The sequence below is a fragment of the Branchiostoma floridae genome, chromosome 2 (genome assembly GCF_000003815.2).
Source record: "Branchiostoma floridae strain S238N-H82 chromosome 2, Bfl_VNyyK, whole genome shotgun sequence".
Classification (NCBI taxonomy): Eukaryota; Metazoa; Chordata; class Leptocardii; order Amphioxiformes; family Branchiostomatidae; genus Branchiostoma; species Branchiostoma floridae.
In genome coordinates, this window is record NC_049980.1 from 3,952,227 (window position 1) to 3,973,672 (window position 21,446).

The 21,446-nt window shown below is 41.1% G+C and overlaps 1 protein-coding gene across 1 annotated transcript in view; it reads left to right on the forward strand.

The window, feature by feature from the left end:
• Positions 1–21,446, forward strand: part of LOC118410636 (dmX-like protein 2) — a 141,722-nt gene that overhangs the window by 32,990 nt on the left and 87,286 nt on the right. Inside the window, exons 4-5 of the mRNA XM_035812420.1 lie at positions 15,448–15,526; positions 21,309–21,419. Coding sequence (XP_035668313.1) covers positions 15,448–15,526; positions 21,309–21,419 — 190 coding nt within the window. The remainder of the gene's footprint in view (positions 1–15,447; positions 15,527–21,308; positions 21,420–21,446) is intronic.

The following is a 21,446-nucleotide window of genomic DNA, read 5'->3' on the forward strand; positions in this document are numbered from 1 at the left end:
TAATGGCTGTAGAGTAGATAATAACAGGGTTGTAGAGGGATCAATACGAAAATGGGAGGAAGTGGTATAGTCCTACCAGTGCCTGTCCTTGGTACTGAGACCTTAGTTATGCTTCGGCCACACTGATTTGATTTTATAACTAAACTTTGCTGGAGACCTGAAATCTATTGCACAGGGTGAAAAAAAATCCAACAAAAATAGCTACTAAACCATAGGACTAAACATCCAGTCCATTTTATCTGATGCTTGGTTTATCTTATTTTCACCTTCAATAAGGCTGTAAGAGACAATTGTTGCCATTTTGATAATGTTTTTATTGCCAGTTTTTGTTTAAAGAGGGTAACAAGGGCACTGTGTTTCCATGCCCTGACCATGTGCCCCTTACACTGGAAAGCATATCCTTTGGCAAGCATAAACTTATGATTGACCAGAGATGCTATTGGGTGACATATGGCCACATTTTAAAAATCTTTTTTTAGAACAGGCAAAAATCAATGCACGCGCTGATGTCATCCATAAAATGTTTCTCTTCTTTTTTTTTCTTCCATTCCAAACAAATAAGGTCAATGAACTCGACCAGAAGGGCTGTCTCCACAGTTACTGAAGATGTAGCAAAGAACCATACTTCCTCTTCTTCTCAGGTCATCCCTTCTGTTAAACTGTCCCACTCAAGAACCCCATGCACACCCTTCCTTTTGGGGGGGGGGGGGCTTGGGGGGGTCAGAGCTTCTAGGTCTCGCTTGGTGTAAGGTTCAGGCAGGAGAGGGTAGGTGAGAAGGTGTCAAAAACCATGTGGATGTATTATACACCTATCCTCCCCCCATTCTTTCTGGTTAGATTGAACAGTCCATCCAGACCGATGATGTGAGTCATTGTTCTGTCAGTGCCCTTTGTTTAGACTCCTTCTACCTGAAAGTCCAATCAGAGTGTGGTTTCGTCTGACTCACAACATCACAGTGTTTTCCTTTACACTGATTCAAATACATTTTTAGCAAAAGTCGATCATTTGAGATGTCTTCTCCAACAAGAGGGGCCATTAAGAGAGCTATTAGGACATTTGTTTGTTTAAACCTTTTTTATTCATGAAGGCTCAAATCGGCCTGCAGGCCACTTTTAATAAAGGTCAAGAGGGAAGAGGCAAGTGTCAGACAAAGTATATGTTTCCTATTTGTATTTCAAAGCTGCAGTATTCACTCAATTTTTATATGGTCAGAAGTCCATAGTCAGGCTGTAGAATAAATATTATTGAATATAATAGAGGTATTGTATTGGCATAAAAGTTTGGGTGTTTGGCTCTGGATACAGTAGTCTAGGGTTCAAATCTCCAGGGATGCCACCAATATTATGCCCTTGGCAGTTTACAAAATTCCTTTGACTTCACTCAAAGGATTACCAAGCTATATAGTTAAGGATATTCCTGTGATGAAAAGTTTATCGGAGGTCCCATATTTGAGGAGAGCCACACTCTGAGCATATTGAAGGACCCACCAAATGTACCAAAGAGAGTATAGGACCATCCTGATTTGATTGAATCAAATAAAACTGTCCATATATGCAACTTTTTGTTCAATATAATATGGTGTTTAAATACTTAAAACAGTTTATCTTGAGTATGCAATATAAACAAATAGAATAAATCTTGAGTTGGTTGCAGCTAGAGCAAAACATTGTATAAGCAACAAGTGCCTGGTTGTTCTTTTCTCTTGTCTATGTTAAGTGCAAATAATCTTCTATTATTTTCTTTTTAATTTTGCTTTGCCATGTCCATGGTGCTTTATGTGATGTAAATATGGCCCATTTCATTCTTTTCCCCCTTTTACTCCTAGGTTTCAGTGCACTTTTCCTTGGAGATAAACGGTGTATGAATGTTTCCTCTTTCCTGTTTTTATTTTGTTTGGTTCTTCTCCCTCTCTTTCTTCTATTTCTTCTGAACCAAAGTATTGATCCTTGTTTAGTAGGCTTAGAGCCCTAGTTGTTGATAATTGGTATTTTGTGTGTGTCCTTGGTGCTGAATACTGTGTGCCCTAGGGTCCCATTCTGTCTGTCCTTTAACCTCCATTTCTCAGTGTTCTGTTCTTGTCCTTGGTACTGAATGCTATTTGCCCCGCAGGTCTCATTCTGTCTGTCCTTCAACCTCCAACTCTCAATGTACTGTTCCTGTCTTTTGTGCTGAATGCTGTTTGCCCCTGGTGTCCCATTCTGTCTGTCCTTTAACCTCCAGTTCTCATTGTACTGTTCCTGTCCTTAGTGCTAAATGCTTTGTGCCCCATGGGTCTCATTCTGTCTGTCCTTTAACCTCCATTTCTCAGTGTACTGTTCCTGTCCTTGGTACTGAATGCTGTGTCCTCCTGTTGTCCCTTTCTATCTGTCTTTTAACCTCCAGTTTTTAGTGTTCTGTTCCTGTCCTTGGTGATAAATGCTGTGTGCCCCTGGTGTCCCATTCTGTCTCTCCTTTAACCTCAAGTTCTGAGTAAAATGTTCCTGTCCTTGGTGCTGAATGATGTGTGCCACTGTAGTCCCAGTCTGTCTGTCCTTTAACCTCCAGTTCTCAGTGCACTGTTCCTGTCCTTGGTACTGAATGCTGTTTTTCCCTGGTGTCCCATTCTGACTATGCTATCAACTCCAGTTTTCGGTGTTCTGTCCCTGTCCTTGGTGCTAAATGCTGTATGCCCTTGGGTCGCATTCTGACTGTCCTTTAACCTCCAGTTCTCAGTGTACTGTTCCTGTCCTTGGTGCTAAATACTGTGTGAAAGACTACTTTTATTTTTACTTTTATTCACTTCAGCCATTCCTTCTATTTTGTTTCTACATCTGATGAAGTAAATTGATGCCATGATTGGAGGGTTAAAGGGCCCTAGATGTTGACAATAATGTGTCCTCTTCTTGGTGCTGATTGTTGTGTGCCCCTGCAGTGCTATTTGGTATTCCCTTGACATCATCTTTGGTTCTATGCCCTCAATAATTATGAGACACTAGGTGCTTTTGTAGTTCCAAGGACTTAAATTTCTAACAATAAAGCTACTTCCGAGTCTGTTTATTGTTTTATAGACTGTCTTGCCTCGGAAATTGAAAAATACATATCTACTTGTGTCACATTTTGTATTCAACTTGAGGGGACTCTATCAAGTTTGAAATGAATTTCATATATTCAAAGACTAAAACATTAGTTATTTTTGAATTTGTAACTGACATTGAATGTGACATTTAATTTGAGGTATGTAGTGCTTGTCATGTTGACCTTGTGCTATCTAAAATTTTGAAGCATCTTTGTCACAATTTTGCTTGTATTTCATACCTTTGAAAACACTTGATTGCATAATAACACACAAGGTTTGTACTGAACAGTACAAGCTGCATACCCTGACATATAAATTTTTATTCACTCACACTGGGAAGAAGTCCTACTCTTTTGGGTTCTTTTGTGTGCTTGAGTTGAGGCTCTCCTCAAACACAGGAGTTCCATTTCATATCCTACCCCAAAACCCCAGCTGAATCTGAAGCTCTCGTATTCCTAGTGGGAAATTTTGTGTTAAGTACAATTCCTTATGGCACAACATTAGGGCATGTCAGGGTAATTGAACCCAGGACCTGCGGGTTCCCCACTAAACACCCTATCATTATGCCATGCAAGGCCACAATTATAGTGATGAGACTTGGAGGAATTTACTGGCATAGTAGGAAGAAGTTTGACTCTAGTATTTGTATTCAAAGAAGAATTTGTATGGCCATTGGCAATCAGTTAGCATCTAAGCTTGACCCTCTCTTCCACAGGCAAAACGTTGCATCCCGGTCCCTTTTTTACCGGTATTTCCATGGCCATTGCTCCAATGATCTCATACTTCTTATCCTTTCAGTGCATCACTAGGTTTTTTTCAAACTCACATTGCTATACTGTTCAATTGCTGGTTTTCAAGTCTTTCTAGAGTAACAGTTTCTTTTCCCAGACAGCCAAATTATGGAATCTTTTGACAATAACTGCTTCCCTCCTGTCTACAACTTATCAGCCTTCAAAACAAATGTCCACTGCTATGTCTGTGTGCATTTATTTCTAACTTCTTAGTTCATTGTCTTGAAGTGGTCTAATGGCCTGAATAATCCCATTGAAAAAAATATAGGTGAAAAGTAATACTGTAAATGCATTTAATTTTAAGTTCACGGAGATTTAATTTCGTGGTAGCGGGAAAAAGGATTTTTCGCGGTGGTTTTAAGTTTGCGGTAGCACCATGCCCCGTAGTGTCTTACTGCCATGGAAAAATGTTTGCGGTGGTTTAAAGTTATCGGTGAAGTGACCACCGTGAAAACCGCAAACATTAAACCACCGCGAAAGTTTCTGCATTTACAGTATCTAGCGGCTATAACTGTAAGAGTCCTTGGGCTGTCATCATGTGCTACCTGTGACCTCATTACCGCATGATTGCCCATGTGATAGTAGACGGGGGATACCTGTGATGACCAGAGCTCACCTAGTGTACCATAGCCGCTTAGGCCATGTTGTTTTAATCATATGGTTGACATCCACATGCACATTGATTTTTAGCCATTTAAGAAATTCAACTATGCAGTATACTGTGAATTGTACAAGGCAGCTTTAAAACGAGCATATGTATGTTGTGGATTGCAAAAAAAATGTTGAGAAATGGATACTATTGTCAAAAAATAACAAATTTCAAGGTCAACGAAGATAGGACAGAACAAAAACTGTATTGTTCTGTATTTCATACTGTATGTCATTTCTTAAACCTGCCTGAGCACTTGGATTTCAAGATATCTTTTGATATAATAGTGAAAATATTAGCGTCTGATGCATTTCAGTTCAATATTCTTAAACTGTAATCATTAAGTTTGTTTTCAGATTTTGGCAGAAGTAGCCTAGAAATACAGTTTAGTAGTGTAAAACTAAAATGCTTTGGGAAGCTTGTGTTTTCAATAACACATAATGTACATATTGATAAACTAAACAAATATTAGGGATAATATTTACTGCACAACTGTCCAGAGCCTTAAACTGTTAACAGGGTACTATTTACTACAGTAGAGATTTCAGATGAAAAATTTTATGTCTCTTGCCAGAGGTGGACCAAAGAAAAGCTAAGGTCGGCAGATTTTTTCTATGGTCGGTCTGGTTTCAGATACCAAACCTTTTTTCTGCTAGGCCTTACTATAGTATATAGCTCACTCCTATAATGGTCTGTCAAGTGAATAACCATAATCAATAGCATCTGAATTCAGGAGCATTTGGTAGGAATTGATCAATGATTGTTCGCTGATGAAAGCTCCCGTGCTAGTGTGTGCTCCTGTAGTTTTGTACCCTGACCTCCCCCCCCCCACTACAGCGCAGGATATTGATCATCTTATAGCCAACCTGCCTCCATCATTGACTCAATCCACTTGAATTGGAATGTGTCCAGAACAGTACAGTAAATGCAGAAATGTTCGCAGTAGTTTTATGGTGGCAGTTTTAGAGGTGACTGCTTCACCACAAACTGAAAACTACAGCAAAAATTTTTGGTCTGTCTTCTTCTGCCCCCTATACCTTGTCAGAGAGCTACAAGTAATTATAAGTACTATATGTTGTGCAGTTGTATTAGGTTGTGTCCTGTTGTGTTGCACACAGATATTAACATTAAGCACAAATTGAATGCAGACCCGATCTTTGAACATTGAACACATAGTTGTCAAGGATAATCTCCAAGCAGGTCCTACGATGGCATAAGATAGTACCAAACTGGCCAAGGTCAGGCAAGAGGTGTACATTTGCCATGTACAATCTGCCCCCAGTCGGGTAGAACAAAGGCTATTAACATCCAATTGTTTTCCATTCAAACTGTGCTTACAGTGTAGGTGCTAATTGCCCTCCTTCCTGTTTGGGCCAACTTCCAACTGGGACATGTCCAGGTCACTGACTTTGTCCCAGTGTAGGTCGCTCGTAAAATAATTAGCACTTGACCACAGGGAGGGGCAGCAACACCATTGTTGAATAGAAATGCTCCTCCCTGTTTCTGTGGAGGCAGATCCCAGGTAGCGAAACACACTCCTAAGCCGGCTTTACTCCTCTGGCGGCTTTTGATACTATCTAATGCTACCGTAGGATCTGCTTGGAGATTAGTCAAGGAGTACTACATCCATTCTCTGTTTTAGACCAAGTTGGACTGTAGAAGTTTGGTAAGGATAATTTTAAACTTTCTGCTACTTCACTCTTTTTATTTTCTTGGACCGGTAAGCCCTAAAGCACCTGAACGCCTGCCATTATAGCCTGTTAATTTTCCAATCGGTCCAACATCCACTGATTTTAGAAAAAAAAACGATTTTTGTACCTGTACACTGGTACCCACCTCTACCTAGTTGCAAGTGGGTATGATACCAGTCCTTATGCCCTGAGTCAAGTTTGCAATTAAGTAGTCAGTAATGCAGTCTGCCTCAGAAAATGTAAAGCACTCACGTTTCTATTTACCCTCCATTTCCTGTATTTGTTATCAGCCTAAGTACAGCCCTCGGCCTTTACAAACGCTTTTTACTGAAACCCAGGATAACTCCGGAGTCTCGAGATACAGACTCTCTGAGAAACAATGATAAAAGCTCTGTTGCAAATGTTCCATATTTTTTGCATTAAAAAAGTCCACACCAATTATGATATGTAGCCCTTATTTGGGGGAAGTCTGGGACATATCTTTAATTTGAGAGTGAAAAGTGCAAGTGGAAAACTCCCTCACCAATCTTGAACATGTTTTGAATTAAAATTTACGATCTTCTCTTCTCTCCCGTCGATCCAATGGAGGGTATAGAAGTCTTTTAAGGACTTCTATACAATGTCCTTGCTGAGATTTAAAAATTACAGCTAATATGCTATGTATATACATGTAAATGTTGAGCAAAGAAAGCTACTCGATTTTGGACTGGTTCAATAAAATATGTAATACTATATATACATGTACCTTTAGTTTTTGCCCTTATAGTAATGTGTGCTAGCAAAAGAAAAAACCTAGTAAAAGAATTGTTGGTATTTACATTTAATATACAGCAAATATGCTAACACAGTTCTAAGCTCTAATTGGTATTTGGCAGATCTACTAGTAAGCTCTGATTGGTTCCTGAAAGAAGAAGAAATAAAAAGACCACACCAGGAAAACAATATGTTTTCCCTATCAGGAATTACATAATTTATTAGTAGTCCGATTTCAAGCCCTGTACGTATATACTTTTACTACTAGTAGGTAAAAATCTGCCCCCGTATATCTCCACTGTCTCATTTATTACCAGCTGTACTAAAACCTGGTATGTTCCCCATTATTCTTATCTCACGACGGGCGGTTTGTCATTTTTAAAAGTAGGTCATATCAGTTGCACGGTGTGGGCAAGAACAAAACGCTGCCAACCGATATTCTTCCACCTCATCTCAGTCTTATTGTAACCAATTCTTTTCAGATCAAAGGAGAATAATAGAATTGATTATTGCGATTCTTTCATTGAATTTAAGTTATTAGGACATCATTGACAACATGATTTATTACAAATAATTACAAGCACTCTACCATTTTTGTTTCGGTGATTTTTCTATTAGTCTTTGGCTTAGGTTCCATTTCCAAACCAGGATTCAGCTGGAATGTTTGCAGAAACAAAGAATAAAACTGTGTTAATCAAGGAATATACACAAAATTAGCTCATGAATCCTTTTTGTCTGTTCTTCTTTTTTGTTGCCTTTTACATCACATTTTTCGTTTCTCAAAGCTACCCGACCGGACCCCATAATGTGATTGTAGACCTAAGTCTTAACCAGGACTAAAATTACGGTAAAATTAAAATTATAAATAAGTATTGCTTGTCTTATACTTTTATAGCTATCAGTGGGAATTGCTGCATGAAAATTGGAAGTTTTGTTTAAGGCATGTCCTAGCATCTTTGTGTGTTTCGAGATATTCGTGGCCAACATACTTAAGAACCTCAGGATGGATTGTGATGATGTTTGGAATGTGGATAAGTCTTGGCAAGACAAATGGCAAGGCCAAGTTTTGGCTACCTAGTGCTTGACAGTGGTACCTCAGCAGAACTTGCATAGCAATGAATCTTTCTGAATAGTTCCAACTACATGTAGGTACTGGTCTGAAAAAAGGGACCCCAAAAGATAGATTTTTTTAATCTTTTGTCCTGGAAATGCTACTTGGTGTTTTGGTGACAGATAGATTTTCATGTCCATGTTTTCTGCAAAATAACAATTCACAATGGTTTGAGTTTTGGTTGACATTGAAAAAGGCTTAGTTTATACTTAATAAATGTCCCCAAAAAGTTGACTTGTGCATAATTATATTCTGGGCGAGGCCACAAACTTATCACAATAATTGTAAATTTAGCCTTCTTCCTGTTACCTAGCCCTATAACCAATACAAATTTGGTGCTAAAGGGTAAACTTAGCTGGTTGATCAGATTGGATCGTTGTGCAGGTTTACTGTTACAGGAATCCAGTAATCGATTTGTTCTGGCCACATCCCAGCGTAATCCCCATCGCGGAAAGTGTTTCCATTAATAATCAGGTCATCTGTGTAATGTGGATTGCGGGGAAACGTCCGTAGTCTAGACCGCACGTGTCACGGGGGGTCACCTCTCCCCCCTGATTTGGCAGGGATTCAAGAGCGGAGGTTCTGTTATCGTGGCCCTATGGCCCAGGGCTAAATTGTGGTCTATGGCTCGGGGCCAAACATAGACCTGCAAATTCTTAATGTTTTGCCACTTAAGAATATGAAGAAGAAGTTTTATCCTGTATAAAGCTAAATTGTAATTTCCAACTCAAGAAATTGGAGCCTCCCAAATTTTATTCTGATCAACTCCATTCTATCTCAGGAATAGACTTATTTACTGCTTCCATTCTGTGACAAATACTGGTGTTGATTAGTCAAACAATTGTTTGACTCCAATTTCTTGTGTTATAAATTACAGTTTGACTTTATCCGGAATGACTTCTTGTACTGCCAACACAGATGAAATTTCAATTAAAGAAGCTTATTAATTATCAATCCAGCGTAAAGTGACTTACATATGGTGAACTACAAAGTACATTGATACAAAATACTGTAAAAGAGGAAATGTTGGCTGATCGTAACAGAGAAAACAGAACCTTAAAGTTTGTTTTGCATTTACAGGTTCACTGTACCGCTGAAATTCCTTTTACGACTATCTCTTTTCAAGATGCACACAATACACGACTTAATGTCCCATCCATAGGACTTCGACCCTTGAATATAGCCTGTCAAATGAATGACGCAGCCAAGATTCAAACTCACAGCCTCTTGAATTGATCCAGAAGAAGGTTCACTAACCTCTGGACCGTGTATACTGCTTCGTGACTGACATGACCATAACTTTTTTCAAATCCAGAACTCCCCCTTAAACAGTGTGATAATAGAGTAATTTAGTTGATGTTCCTATAGGCAGTGCCAGGTAACGTTTCGTGGCAGACTTTCACCATCAAGTTGAGCCCGAGGATGGAATTTTATTACGTTTGGCACCAGCTTCTTCAGACCGTCCATGCCACTGGGGCAATAAACTATCGACTGACCACTCAGGTTTATTCCGAGTCCGCTGTAGCAGCCCAAAGGGCAGTGAATCGTGGCAGTTGGCCAGTGCGTCCGGATCAAGTGTCTGACCCTGTGGCTCGAGGCTTCGGAACTGCGGTCAGAGTTCGAAATTCATTTGGGGGGGGGGGAAGGTGCATGCACTTGTGTACGTAACTTCAAAACTATCTACTGACCACTCGGGTTTATTCCGAGTCCGCTGTAGCGGCCCAAAGGGCAGTGAATCGTGGCAGTTGGCCAGTGCATCCGGATCAAGCGTCTGACCCTGTGGCTCGAGGCCTCGGAACTGCGGCCAGGGGTTCGAAATTCATTTGAGGGGAAATGTGCATACACTTGTGTATGTAACTTCAAAACTATCGACTGACCACTCAGGTTTATTCCAAGTCCGCTGTACCCTGTGGCTTAAGTCCTCAGAACTGTGGTCAGGGTTGGAAATTCATTTGGGGGGGAAAGGTGCATACACATGTGTACGTAACTTCAAAACTATCGACTGACCACTCAGGTTTATTCCAAGTCCACTGTAGTGGCCCAAAGGGCAGTGTATCGTGGCAGTTGGCCAGTGCATCCGGATCAAACGTCTGACCCTGTGGCTCGAGGCCTCGGAACTGTGGTCAGAGTTCGAAATTCATTTTGGAATAAAGGTGCATGCATGCACTTGGTGCATGTAACTAAAAAACTTAGAATTAGGAGCGAAGAAAAAGATAAAGTTAATGTATAATGCAAATATTATGTAGAAATGGATGGGACTGTTTCGTTGTGTTCGCTTACGACAGGTGGTTGGCTGCACCAAGTGGTGGCTTGACCAAGTTTGACTGTAGTTATTTCTAACAAAATGTCACTGTCCCTGGTGCTGACTTGACAGGTGTTGTTAGTATTATTCCATTTGGTGCTGAATAAGATGCAATACAAGGCAATAGGGTTCATATGTATAATCTATATACAATGTAGCTCATTAAAGAATGTTAATAAGCTACATGTGACCCTATTGCCTCTCTTGTCTTAGTTCTTAGTAAATGCTAAATGTTCATCCAACAAACTTTCAGTACAAACTTCAGGTATAAGAAAGGTTTTATCGCTTTTCTGATCTTTGACTTTCGAGAATATTCTGTATAGCAAAGTACAATTGTATACCTTTATCATGTAGCCTATAGGAGTATCTGACGTATACTCAGTCTGGTTGTATCAGCCAGCATAATTCCAACAGGTGCCACAGGGCTCAAAATACGTTTTTCTGCATACCCGCACTGGTGCAGGTAACCTTGAAAATTACCTGCACCAGACAAATTTTACCTGCACCACTCATGACTTTGGGAAGCATAGATCAGTATTAAGTTTTTGAGGAATCTTTCTTATTTATTCTTTCATACTTTATAGGTGGTAACAATTAATGCAGCTAATAACAATCCATAATACACCTACATGTGCATCATAAGACATTTATGTACAAAATCCAGTACATGGACCAGTGCCGGTTAGGTGCAGGTAGACACCAGAAATACCTGCACAGCTCCAATTTTAACTGCACTAACCTGCATATGCTGGTGGTATTTCGAGCCCTGGTGCAGATAGACACCAGAAATACCTGCACAGCTCCAATTTTAACTGCACTAACCTGCATATGCTGGTGGTATTTCGAGCCCTGGTGCAGGTAGACACCAGAAATACCTGCACAGCTCCAATTTTAACTGCACTAACCTGCATATGCTGGTGGTATTTCGAGCCCTGGTGCAGGTAGACACCAGAAATACCTGCACAGCTCCAATTTTAACTGCACTAACCCGCATATGCTGGTGGTATTTCGAGCCCTGGTGCAGATAGACACCAGAAATTCCTGCACAGCTCCAATTTTAACTGCACTAACCTGCATATGCTGGTGGTATTTCGAGCCCTGGTGCAGGTAGACACCAGAAATACCTGCACAGCTCCAATTTTAACTGCACTAACCTGCATATGCTGGTGGTATTTCGAGCCCTGGTGCAGATAGACACCAGAAATACCTGCACAGCTCCAATTTTAACTGCACTAACCTGCATATGCTGGTGGTATTTCGAGCCCTGGTGCAGGTAGACACCAGAAATACCTGCACAGCTCCAATTTTAACTGCACTAACCTGCATATGCAGGTGGTATTTCGAGCCCTGTGCCATAATACCATCACATCAAACTGTAATATTGTTGCAGAGGAACTCTCAAGGTTGTCTTGAACATCTAAATATGTGAACTCTTGAGGATTACTGATACTGCATTGGTAGATCCCTTCAAATTATTTAAAATTCATATATTTTTTTCTGTCCTATCGGTTTTATGTTAACTGTGGAATCATGAGAGTTGATGTCACAGTTAAAAATTTAGGTGTTCAGCTCCAATTTTGGTTGCACAAAAGGGTACATATGCGCCCAGTATTTTGAGCCCGGTTGTTAAAATTGGTCTCTTTATGGTCCAGTACTTGGGTATAGACTAGGGTTGTAAATCATGCCGGGCACCATCTGGTGTTTGGGATTGTTATGTCTGACTGTTTTGTTTGGTACATGAGGGGTTACACTGAGTATAGAAACAGCAGAGCACACCACTACACTAGTTTTATAATGAGGCCTGTAAATAAATGTTGTGTTTTTGGTTAGCTGACCTATCCAAGCAAAAGCCAGCGACCCTAGTCTTGTTTTCAAACTGGAAACTTATCTTTACCTCAGATTTTTTGCAAACTATTTTTTTTTCACCTTGTCACCTCATTTTTTTTTAAATTCTAAAAAACAGGAAATTAAAATGATATGGCCTTAAGGTTACAATTGTAAGGTGAAGAACAGAAAAAAAATTTTTTATCTGGACAAGTTTCTTTACAATATTTTCTTCAAAATGTTGAATGAGACCTTTCACATTTTCAAAGGCGCTTTGAAGTGTGAATATTTTATGCTTGTCACTCCATGTCTGTTTACGTTGTGTAACCCGATAAGTTCACAGCCACGGTCGTCAGGGAGGCGGAAATTGATGCCAAGGCCAGAGAAGATTGCTCGCTGTCCCGGGGGAGTCATCTGTCAGGAGCAAGTTGTAGGGGGCCATTGATGTGTTGTGATTCTCCCAGGGGGGTCATTGTCAGAGCTGAGTTGTACTTGTAGGGCTTTGTGCTGTGCATCTACAAGGGGGGGGGGGGGGTCATTGTCAGAGCTGATTTGTAGGGCTCTGTGCTGTGCTTCTCCAAGGGGGGTCATTGTTAGAACTGAGTTGTAGGGGGTCATTGATGTGTTGTGGTTTTCCCAGGGGGGTCATTGTCAGAGCTGAGTTGTAGGGCTCATTGATGTGTGGTGTTTCTCCCAGGGGGGTCATTGTTAGAGCTCAGTTGTAGGGCACATTGATGTGTGGTGGTTCTCCCAGGGGGGTCATTGTCAGAGCTGAGTTGTAGGGTACATTGATGTGTTGTGGTTCTCCCAGGGGGGTCATTGTCACAGCTGAGTTGTAGGGCACATTGATGTGTGGTGGTTCTCCCAGGGGGGTCACTGATAGAGCTGAGTTGTAGGGCACTTTGGATTGTTATGGTTCTCCCAGGGGGGTCATTGTCAGAGCTGAGTTGTAGGGCACATTGATGTGTGGTGGTTCTCCCGGGGGGGGGGGGGGTGTCATTGTCAGAGCTGAGTTGTAGGGCACATTGATGTGTGGTGGTTCTCTCAGGGGGGTCATTGTTAGAGCTGAGTTGTAGGGTACATTGATGTGTGGTGGTTCTCCCAGGGGGGTCATTGTCAGAGCTGAGTGGTAGGGTACATTGATGTGTGGTGGTTCTCCCAGGGGGGTCATTGTCAGAGCTGAGTTGTAGGGCACATTGATGTGTTGTGGTTCTCCCAGGGGGGTCATTGTTAGAGCTGAGTTGTAGGGTACATTGATGTGTTGTGGTTCTCCCAGGGGGGTCATTGATAGAACTGAGTTGTAGGGTACATTGATGTGTTGTGGTTCTCCCAGGGGGGTCAGTGTCAGTGCTGAGTTGTAGGACACATTGATGTGTTGTGGTTCTCTCAGGGGGGTCATTGTTAGAGCTGAGTTGTAGGGTACATTGATGTGTGGTGGTTCTCCCAGGGGGGTCATTGTCAGAGCTGAGTTGTAGGGCTCATTGATGTCTAGTGGTTCTCCCAGGGGGGTCATTGTCAGAGTTGGTTGTAGGGCACATGGATGTGCGATGGTTCTCCCAGGGGGGGGGGGGGGGTCATTGTTAGAGCTGAATTGTAGGGCTCATTGATGTGTGGTGGTTCTCCCAGGGGAGTCATTGTTAGAGCTGAGTTGTAGGGCACATTGATGTCTATTCTCAGGATCAAGTTGATGTCTTAAGCTTTCCCAAGGGGATAGTTTCTTAGAACCAAGTTTTTAACTCTACTAGTGTATTTTGGTTCTCTTTATAGGGGGCAGGGGTATTTTCATGGATGACAGTTTAGGAATGAATTTGGTAGAGATTGATGAAGATTAGATATACAGGCAATATAATTTTCAAGCGCAATAGACTTTGTGCAATAGTAATGACTTTTTCAAACCTACTGTTTGAATCAAACTGAATAGTATCTTGCAAAACTGACAGAGAGAATACTGTCAATAAGATTCTAAAAGTAGGAATGTCAGTCTGTAAACTCATTGTCAGTAATAGCAGGGGGATGTGTGGGGAAAATTGAACAATTGCCAGATTTGTGGTGATAATAAATGGGTCAGAAATCTTCTACTCTGATTGGTTACCAGAATCCCTATAAGCTGTGCCCTCCTCTGATTGGTCACTAGAACCTCCTAGTACAAATGTCAGTAACAGCAAGGGGATGTGTGGGGAAATTGAGCAAGAGCCAGAGATTGTTTACCCAAATTTCCCAGAAGCTCTGCCCTCCTCTGATTGTTCACCAGGACCTCCTAGTAGTAATATCTGGCAGTGTCTGTAAACTTACTGTCAGTAACAGCAAGAGGATGTGTATGGGGAAAATTGAACAGGAGCCAGAAATGTATGCAAGTTGACAGTTTGAAACCTATTGGGAATAGCAGGGTTTAGAACGCTCCATATGCAAAGGTAACTCCAAGGCATTCTACTGGCAGCCTATTACAGGCAATACTGACACACATCTGTCATAGTTTTGTATTCAGTAAAGCCAATTCGTACGTGAGCTACTGTCTGTTGCCAGACTGTTTGTCACAGGCAAAACTCTGTATGGCCTCATTTGTACTTTCAAACTTATCACTTAACATTTATTTTGTTTTAAAAGTTTTCTTTCTTTAGTTCAGGCACTAACAGGTCCATAACAAAGGCAGACTGTACAATACAAACTGCACAATACAAACAACAGATACATTAAAACATTATTGTTGCAGTAACATATCATTGTTTGAAATTTAGAGTTACAAAGTTTATTTATAAGCTCCAAGTCAAGTGCTGTAGTTGGTTAACAGTTGATGATAGTTGGTTAACAGTTGATAATAGTTATTTCTAGCAATGTGTTGCTGTCCCTGGTGCTGACTTGACAGCAGTTGTTAGTATTGTAACTTTCAGTGCTGAATGACTTTCATAATGATATTGCAGAAGAATTCAGTGACTTTTGTATCAATACTACTGACTAACTGACAGTTACATACAACTTGCTTTCAGTGGTACTATACTTGGTGCTGAATGGCATTACTTCTCACAGCACTACGTTTGTTGCTGGAAATCCTAATAGAAGTTATCAACAACCTTTTTTGTTATAGAGCTGAAAATTATTTCTATTTTACCTACAAAGTGTGCAATTTCTAAAAATCATGCAATCTTAAAAATCTTTTGGCAAATTGCAATTTTCAGGTTTTTATTTTGAATGTCTGTCTATGCAACACTGTGTAAATGTAGGTCTACCTGTGATTGACATATGACTGACAGCTGTATATTTTCTCCTCCTCAGAAGCTGGGTGTGGAGTGGCAGGAGACAGGAGGCTTCAGCGTCGACTCACTCGTCACTAACCTCTCCTGGAACCACGATGGTAAGGAATCTTGTACTCTGATTGGTTACCAGAATTTCCTGGAAGCTGTGCCTTCCTCTGATTGATCAACAGAACCTGTTAAAAGCTATGCCTTCCTCTGATTGGTCAACAGAACCTCTTAAAAAGCTATGCCTACCTCTGATTGGTCAACTAGAATTTCTTGGAAACTGTACCTTCCTTTGATTGGTCAACAGAACCTCTTAAAAAGCTATGCCTTCCTCTGATTGGTCACTAGAATTTCTGAAAGCTCTGCTTTCCCTTCATTGGCCAGTATAATTTTCTGGAAGCTGTGCACTCCTCTGATTGGCCACTATAGATTTAGTGCCCTCTAAAAATTGCTTGTTATGTGCTAAGGGCCTGTAGAAATGTTTAGCTTTGCCTACAAAAAGAGCTCCATGATAAACTGAACTGAACTGAACTGACAACACAAATCACAATAAGTTCAACTTGACACTCTTCCAATCGTGTTAACGAGTGGCGACTGTGAGTGGGGTAATACAATATACCCAGAAGGTTCATGTTTGAGTAGACCATTTGTATGTATAAAAAAATATATAGCTTTCAACTTGACTTGTTAATCAAGCTAAGTAAAAGCATTCTGTTGGGGGAAATCTTTGGTAACACCATGGCACGCAGATCATAGTTGATGCCAAAACACGTCATTAGCAATTTTGAGAAATCCCCAATAGATTGTCCCTTTTGTCTTTGACTAATGAACCTGTTTGACAAAAGGATGTCCCTGTAGCTCAACTGGTAGTAGCAGCCTCCAGTGGTTCCAATTCGCAAGTGGGAGACCCGTGTTCAAATCCTTGGAAAACTAGTACATGTATCTCAGTTGGGGTTGCATTTGACTTTTGGAAGTGGCGTTAAAATGGAGGTCCTGTATTTGAGAAGTGCCTCAAGCATATGATATAAGGAAAACTAATTCCCGGTACAAAATATAGGTGCTACAGATATAGCAAGGTCTATGTGCAACTAGGCAAAACTCGACACACAACATAATTTATTTAGAGCATTGAAGGAATGTCATTAGTAGAAAATGTTGATGATCATGGCCTTTCCCTACAAGTACATTCTTGATGATTTGTGCATGTTTCAACTAGCAGCTGCGTAAGGCACAGTATTAGGATATACACATGCTTGATTGCAGTGAGAGCCCATGCTCTGGCACATTTCTAATTACGCTGAAAGGCTCGTGACGTTGTTTGTGGGTGTTATAGAGAGGAGGGGGCCGTTTCTCATCCAGTACTGTGAGCGTTAGGTCCTGTCAGCTATGTAGGCAGTCCTGATGTATGTGGTAACCTCAGCGCAGGGTTAAGGCTAATCAGTGGTTGGGAAAGTGGGGTGAGACTTACAGTGTATGTGCACCAGGTCTGGGTTAACCGTACCTTACTGTAGTAGGCCTAGGAAAAAAGATGCTGTTTCTGGTGACCCCACCTACCCTAGAAAAGAAATTGCCAACTTTGGTTGGCAACCAGTCTGCTCTGGCAAGGAACGTAATACACTTAAATCAAACATCTAGATCTGTGAGATGAAAACGTTGTAAGCTGTGGAGGCAGACCTGATGTATGTGGTAACCTCAGCGCAGGGTTAAGGCTAATCAGAATGGTCGGGAAAGTTGAGTGAGACTTACAGTGTGTGTAGCCAGGTCTGGGTTAACTGTACCTTACTGCAGTAGGCCTAGGAAGTAAGATGCTGTGTTTCTGGTAACCCCTCCTAGCCTAACAACAAACTGCCAACTTTGGATGGCGACCAGTCTGACAAGGAACAATATATACTTAAATCAAACATCTGTGCGATGAAAACGTTGTAAGCTGTGGAGGCAGACCTGATGTATGTGGTAACCTCAGCGCAGGGTTAAGGCTAATCAGACTGGTTGGGAAAGTGGGGTGAGACTTACAGTGTATGTAGTCAGGTCTGGGTTAACCTTATTGCAGTAGGCCTAGATAAAAAGATGCTGTGTTTCTGGTAACCCCACCTACCCTAACAACATGCTGCCAACTTTGGGTGGCGACCAGTCTGACAAGGAACAATATATACTTAAATCAAACATCTGTGTGAGTAAAATGGTGTAAGCTGTGTATCAAGACCTGATGTATGTGGTAACCTCAGCGCAGGGTTAAGGCTATCAGACTGGTTGGGAAAGTGGGGTGAGACTTACAGTGTATGTGCACCAGGTCTGGGTTAACCGTACCTTACTGTAGTAGGCCTAGGAAAAAAGATGCTGTTTCTGGTGACCCCACCTACCCTAGAAAAGAAATTGCCAACTTTGGTTGGCAACCAGTCTGCTCTGGCAAGGAACGTAATACACTTAAATCAAACATCTAGATCTGTGAGATGAAAACGTTGTAAGCTGTGGAGGCAGACCTGATGTATGTGGTAACCTCAGCGCAGGGTTAAGGCTAATCAGAATGGTCGGGAAAGTTGAGTGAGACTTACAGTGTGTGTAGCCAGGTCTGGGTTAACTGTACCTTACTGTAGTAGGCCTAGGAAAAAAGATGCTGTTTCTGGTGACCCCGTCTACCCTAACAACAAACTGCCAACTTTGGATGGCGACCAGTCTGACAAGGAACAATATACTTAATTCAAACATCTGTGCGATGAAAATGTTGTTAGCCGTGTAGGCAGACCTGACGTATGTGGTAACCTCAGTGCAGGGTTAAGGCTAATCAGACTGGTTGGGAAAGTGGGGTGAGACTTACAGTGTATGTAGTCAGGTCTGGGTTAACCTTATTGCAGTAGGCCTAGGAAGAAAGATGCTGTGTTTCTGTCTTTCTTTCTTACTTTCTTTCTTTCTTTAATGAAGATGAAACAACTTAAATCAAACATCTGTGTGATGAAAACGTTGTAAAATAGTCATCCAACATCATCTTTCCAGTTCTTGTACAGCAGATAAAGTGATATACATGTAACATGTACATGTAATAGACCCACCAAACCTACTCACCGAGTCTTGACACACTGCATACAAATTACTTTGAAATTGTTTGTATAGTAGTGCACCTGTAGAACTAAATATTTGATAGGATGTTGAAAATACTGGGTTTTTTTCATGCATTTCTGTTTGACTTTGACTGAAATCTAAAAAAATGATAGACAGATAAGAGAATCCCCACCTACATGCATGTACATGTGACTACCCATGATTTTATTTCCAGGACTGTAATCGTAACCATAACATATTTTTCCTAGGCCTGATGAAACTGTTTGTACTTGGCAAGACTCTTCTGAGTTTGAAATGATGAATAGGGCTAGTCAGATCAGTGGGAACATTGGGTGAGACTTGAGGTTGCCTGAGTTAAGCTGGCCTTACGAAACTTTCTAAAGGCTCACAAAAATTGCCAAATACTTTTCAGAAGTTGAAATGATGAATAGGGCTAGCCAGAGAAAGTGGGAGTAGACTTGAATTGTTGTCTGACCTGGTCATATGAATTCAAAGGAAGGCTCAATATTTACAGTGATCTTTTCTCCTTGCCAAGGATTTTCAAAGTTGAAATGATGAAAAGGGAAGGTTAAATCAGTGGGGAAAGTGGGGTTAGACTTGACTTTGTCTCAGTTAACCTCTTATGAATCTAAATTTTTGATATTTGAGTGAGTATCTTCTCTTCTTTCCAAGAATTTGCGGAGGTTTAAATGATGAATGGGCTAATCAAAGTGTAGGAGAAAGTGGGAAGAGGCTTGATGTTGTCGTCATGACTTAACCTTGCCATATGTATGATCATGAAACTTTCTTAAGGCTTAAAATTCACAGTTTTTTTTGTACACCATGCCGAGACTTTCAATAGGTTGCAGTGATGAATTGGGATAATCAGAGCAGTAGGGAAAGTGGGGTGGGACTTGATGTTGTCAGAGTTAACCCGGATAGGAAACTTTCTAAAGACTCAAACAATATGATTGTATAGTATTGCCACATTGTCAAAATGTGATTTTTCAGAGGTTGACAAGGTGAATAGGGGCCTAGTCACATAATTATTTGTGGGTGTGTGTGGGGGGGGGGAGGAGGCTTGATGTTGTGTTAACCTGACCAATCACAAAACTTTCTAAAGGCTCAATATTCAGTTACTGTTTGTTAAATCCTTGCCAGGACTTTCAGACTCTGAGGTTGAAATGATGACTAGGTGCAGTTAAAACTGAGTGGGGTAGACTTAATTCCGTCTGAGTTAACTTGACCAATTAGAAAACTTTCTAAAGGGCCAATATTTCACAGTTACAGTTTGTTAACTCCTTGCCAAGACTTTTCAGAGGTTGAAATGATGACTAGGTGCAGTTAAAACTGAGTGGGGTAGACTTAATTTTGTCTGAGTTATGTTGACCAATTAGAAAACTTTAAAAAGGCTCAATATTTCACAGTTACAGTTTGTTCACTCCTTGCAAAGACTTTTAAGAGGTTGAAATGAGCTAGTATAAGAGCTGGGGAAAGGTATGGTAAAGTTATGACCATGAAAAAGGTAGAGTCTGTGGTATTTATTGTTTGAAGGGGTGTTAAACTAGCTCATATTATTGGTAAAGCACAAGGCAGCACGACCTACAATAAGCTTCCCAATTGCCAAGTCATAGGCTTTGCTAAATTGTAACCAAAGAGTCTTATCTTCTTTGTTTTCCAATCATGATGTTTCATTTATGAGGTTAACAATATTTAAAAGGCAATCCAATCTGTACAACTTGATAAGAATCTGAGATTTACTTCTGGACGTTTGAAGTTACATCCTTCACCCATCTTCAGCATTACTACTATATTGAAGGTACTGGCAGGACATTTCATTACATCAGTTGAACAGTTGAACATGTCAAAGTCACTAACTCATATTTTTAGATAATCCCTCACAAAGCTCAGTCATACAGTAGACACATACAATTGTACTGGGCCATGGGACACTTTTCTATTGTGATTCCAATGTCACTGAAGGACACACATGTGAAACCCAATGGAAAACATAGCTAATATCCATGACCAATTGCTCCACCCACTGAAACACAAGGACCTGCCAGCCGGCTGTCTGCTATACTCTCCTCCTAGGAGTGATTGATTACCATGAAACTCATGAGAAACTCATTGGAATGACAGTCTCTAATTGGCAATAAGGAAACTTTTTAGATATGTATCCCCCGGAGCAAACATTAGGAACCCTCTGATTAGAAGAAAAAGGAAGATACAGACAGGGGATATATTTCCTCTTATGCTGGGTGTGTTTCTCTTGTGTTTTCCCTGAGTTTTGACTATTGAAATAAGCTTTGGAAGGATAATGTAAGTGCTGTTACTCATATGCATTTATGTTACTCAATATGTAAATCATGTTAACCTTGATGTTGTAATACGTGGGACTGCGTAGCACAGTGGGACCGTGTTAGGCCCGTGACCGAGAGATCGCGGGTTCGAATCCGGCTGCCGTTACTGATCTTGTGCCCTTGGGAGAGGTACTTAACACGACTTTCCTCACTTTACTGACAGATGAAAATGAGTACCTAGCTTTGGCTAGGGCTGTCCCTTGGATAGGACATTAAATGGAGGTCCCGTGTCTGGGGAGAGCCATACCCCAGGCAGGTTAAAGAACCCGCCACACGTACGATGGTGCGGTGTGAGTGGTTCAAAACCTATAGTACCTTGGCCGCACCTGGGGCAATTACTGTCGTATTGACGTCACCTGAATGGCGCAGAATGGCAGCTCGCTCGAGGCCCTTGTGATTTAGCCCCTCCTATTGTAAGCTCCTCGCAATTCAGCCCCTGGCTGCAAAGAGTGAGTAGTCTGCCCACCCAATAACATAATACATTGTGTCTCCTCAGGAACCAGGCTGTTGGTGGGCAGTAACTCCATCCAGCTGTGGGGATGTCCTGACCTGATGGAGAAGGCTGATGGGATGGAGGAAGAGGAGGAGGAGGATGCATTTGGAACAGGTAAGGATAGTAAAAAGTGAATTTGCA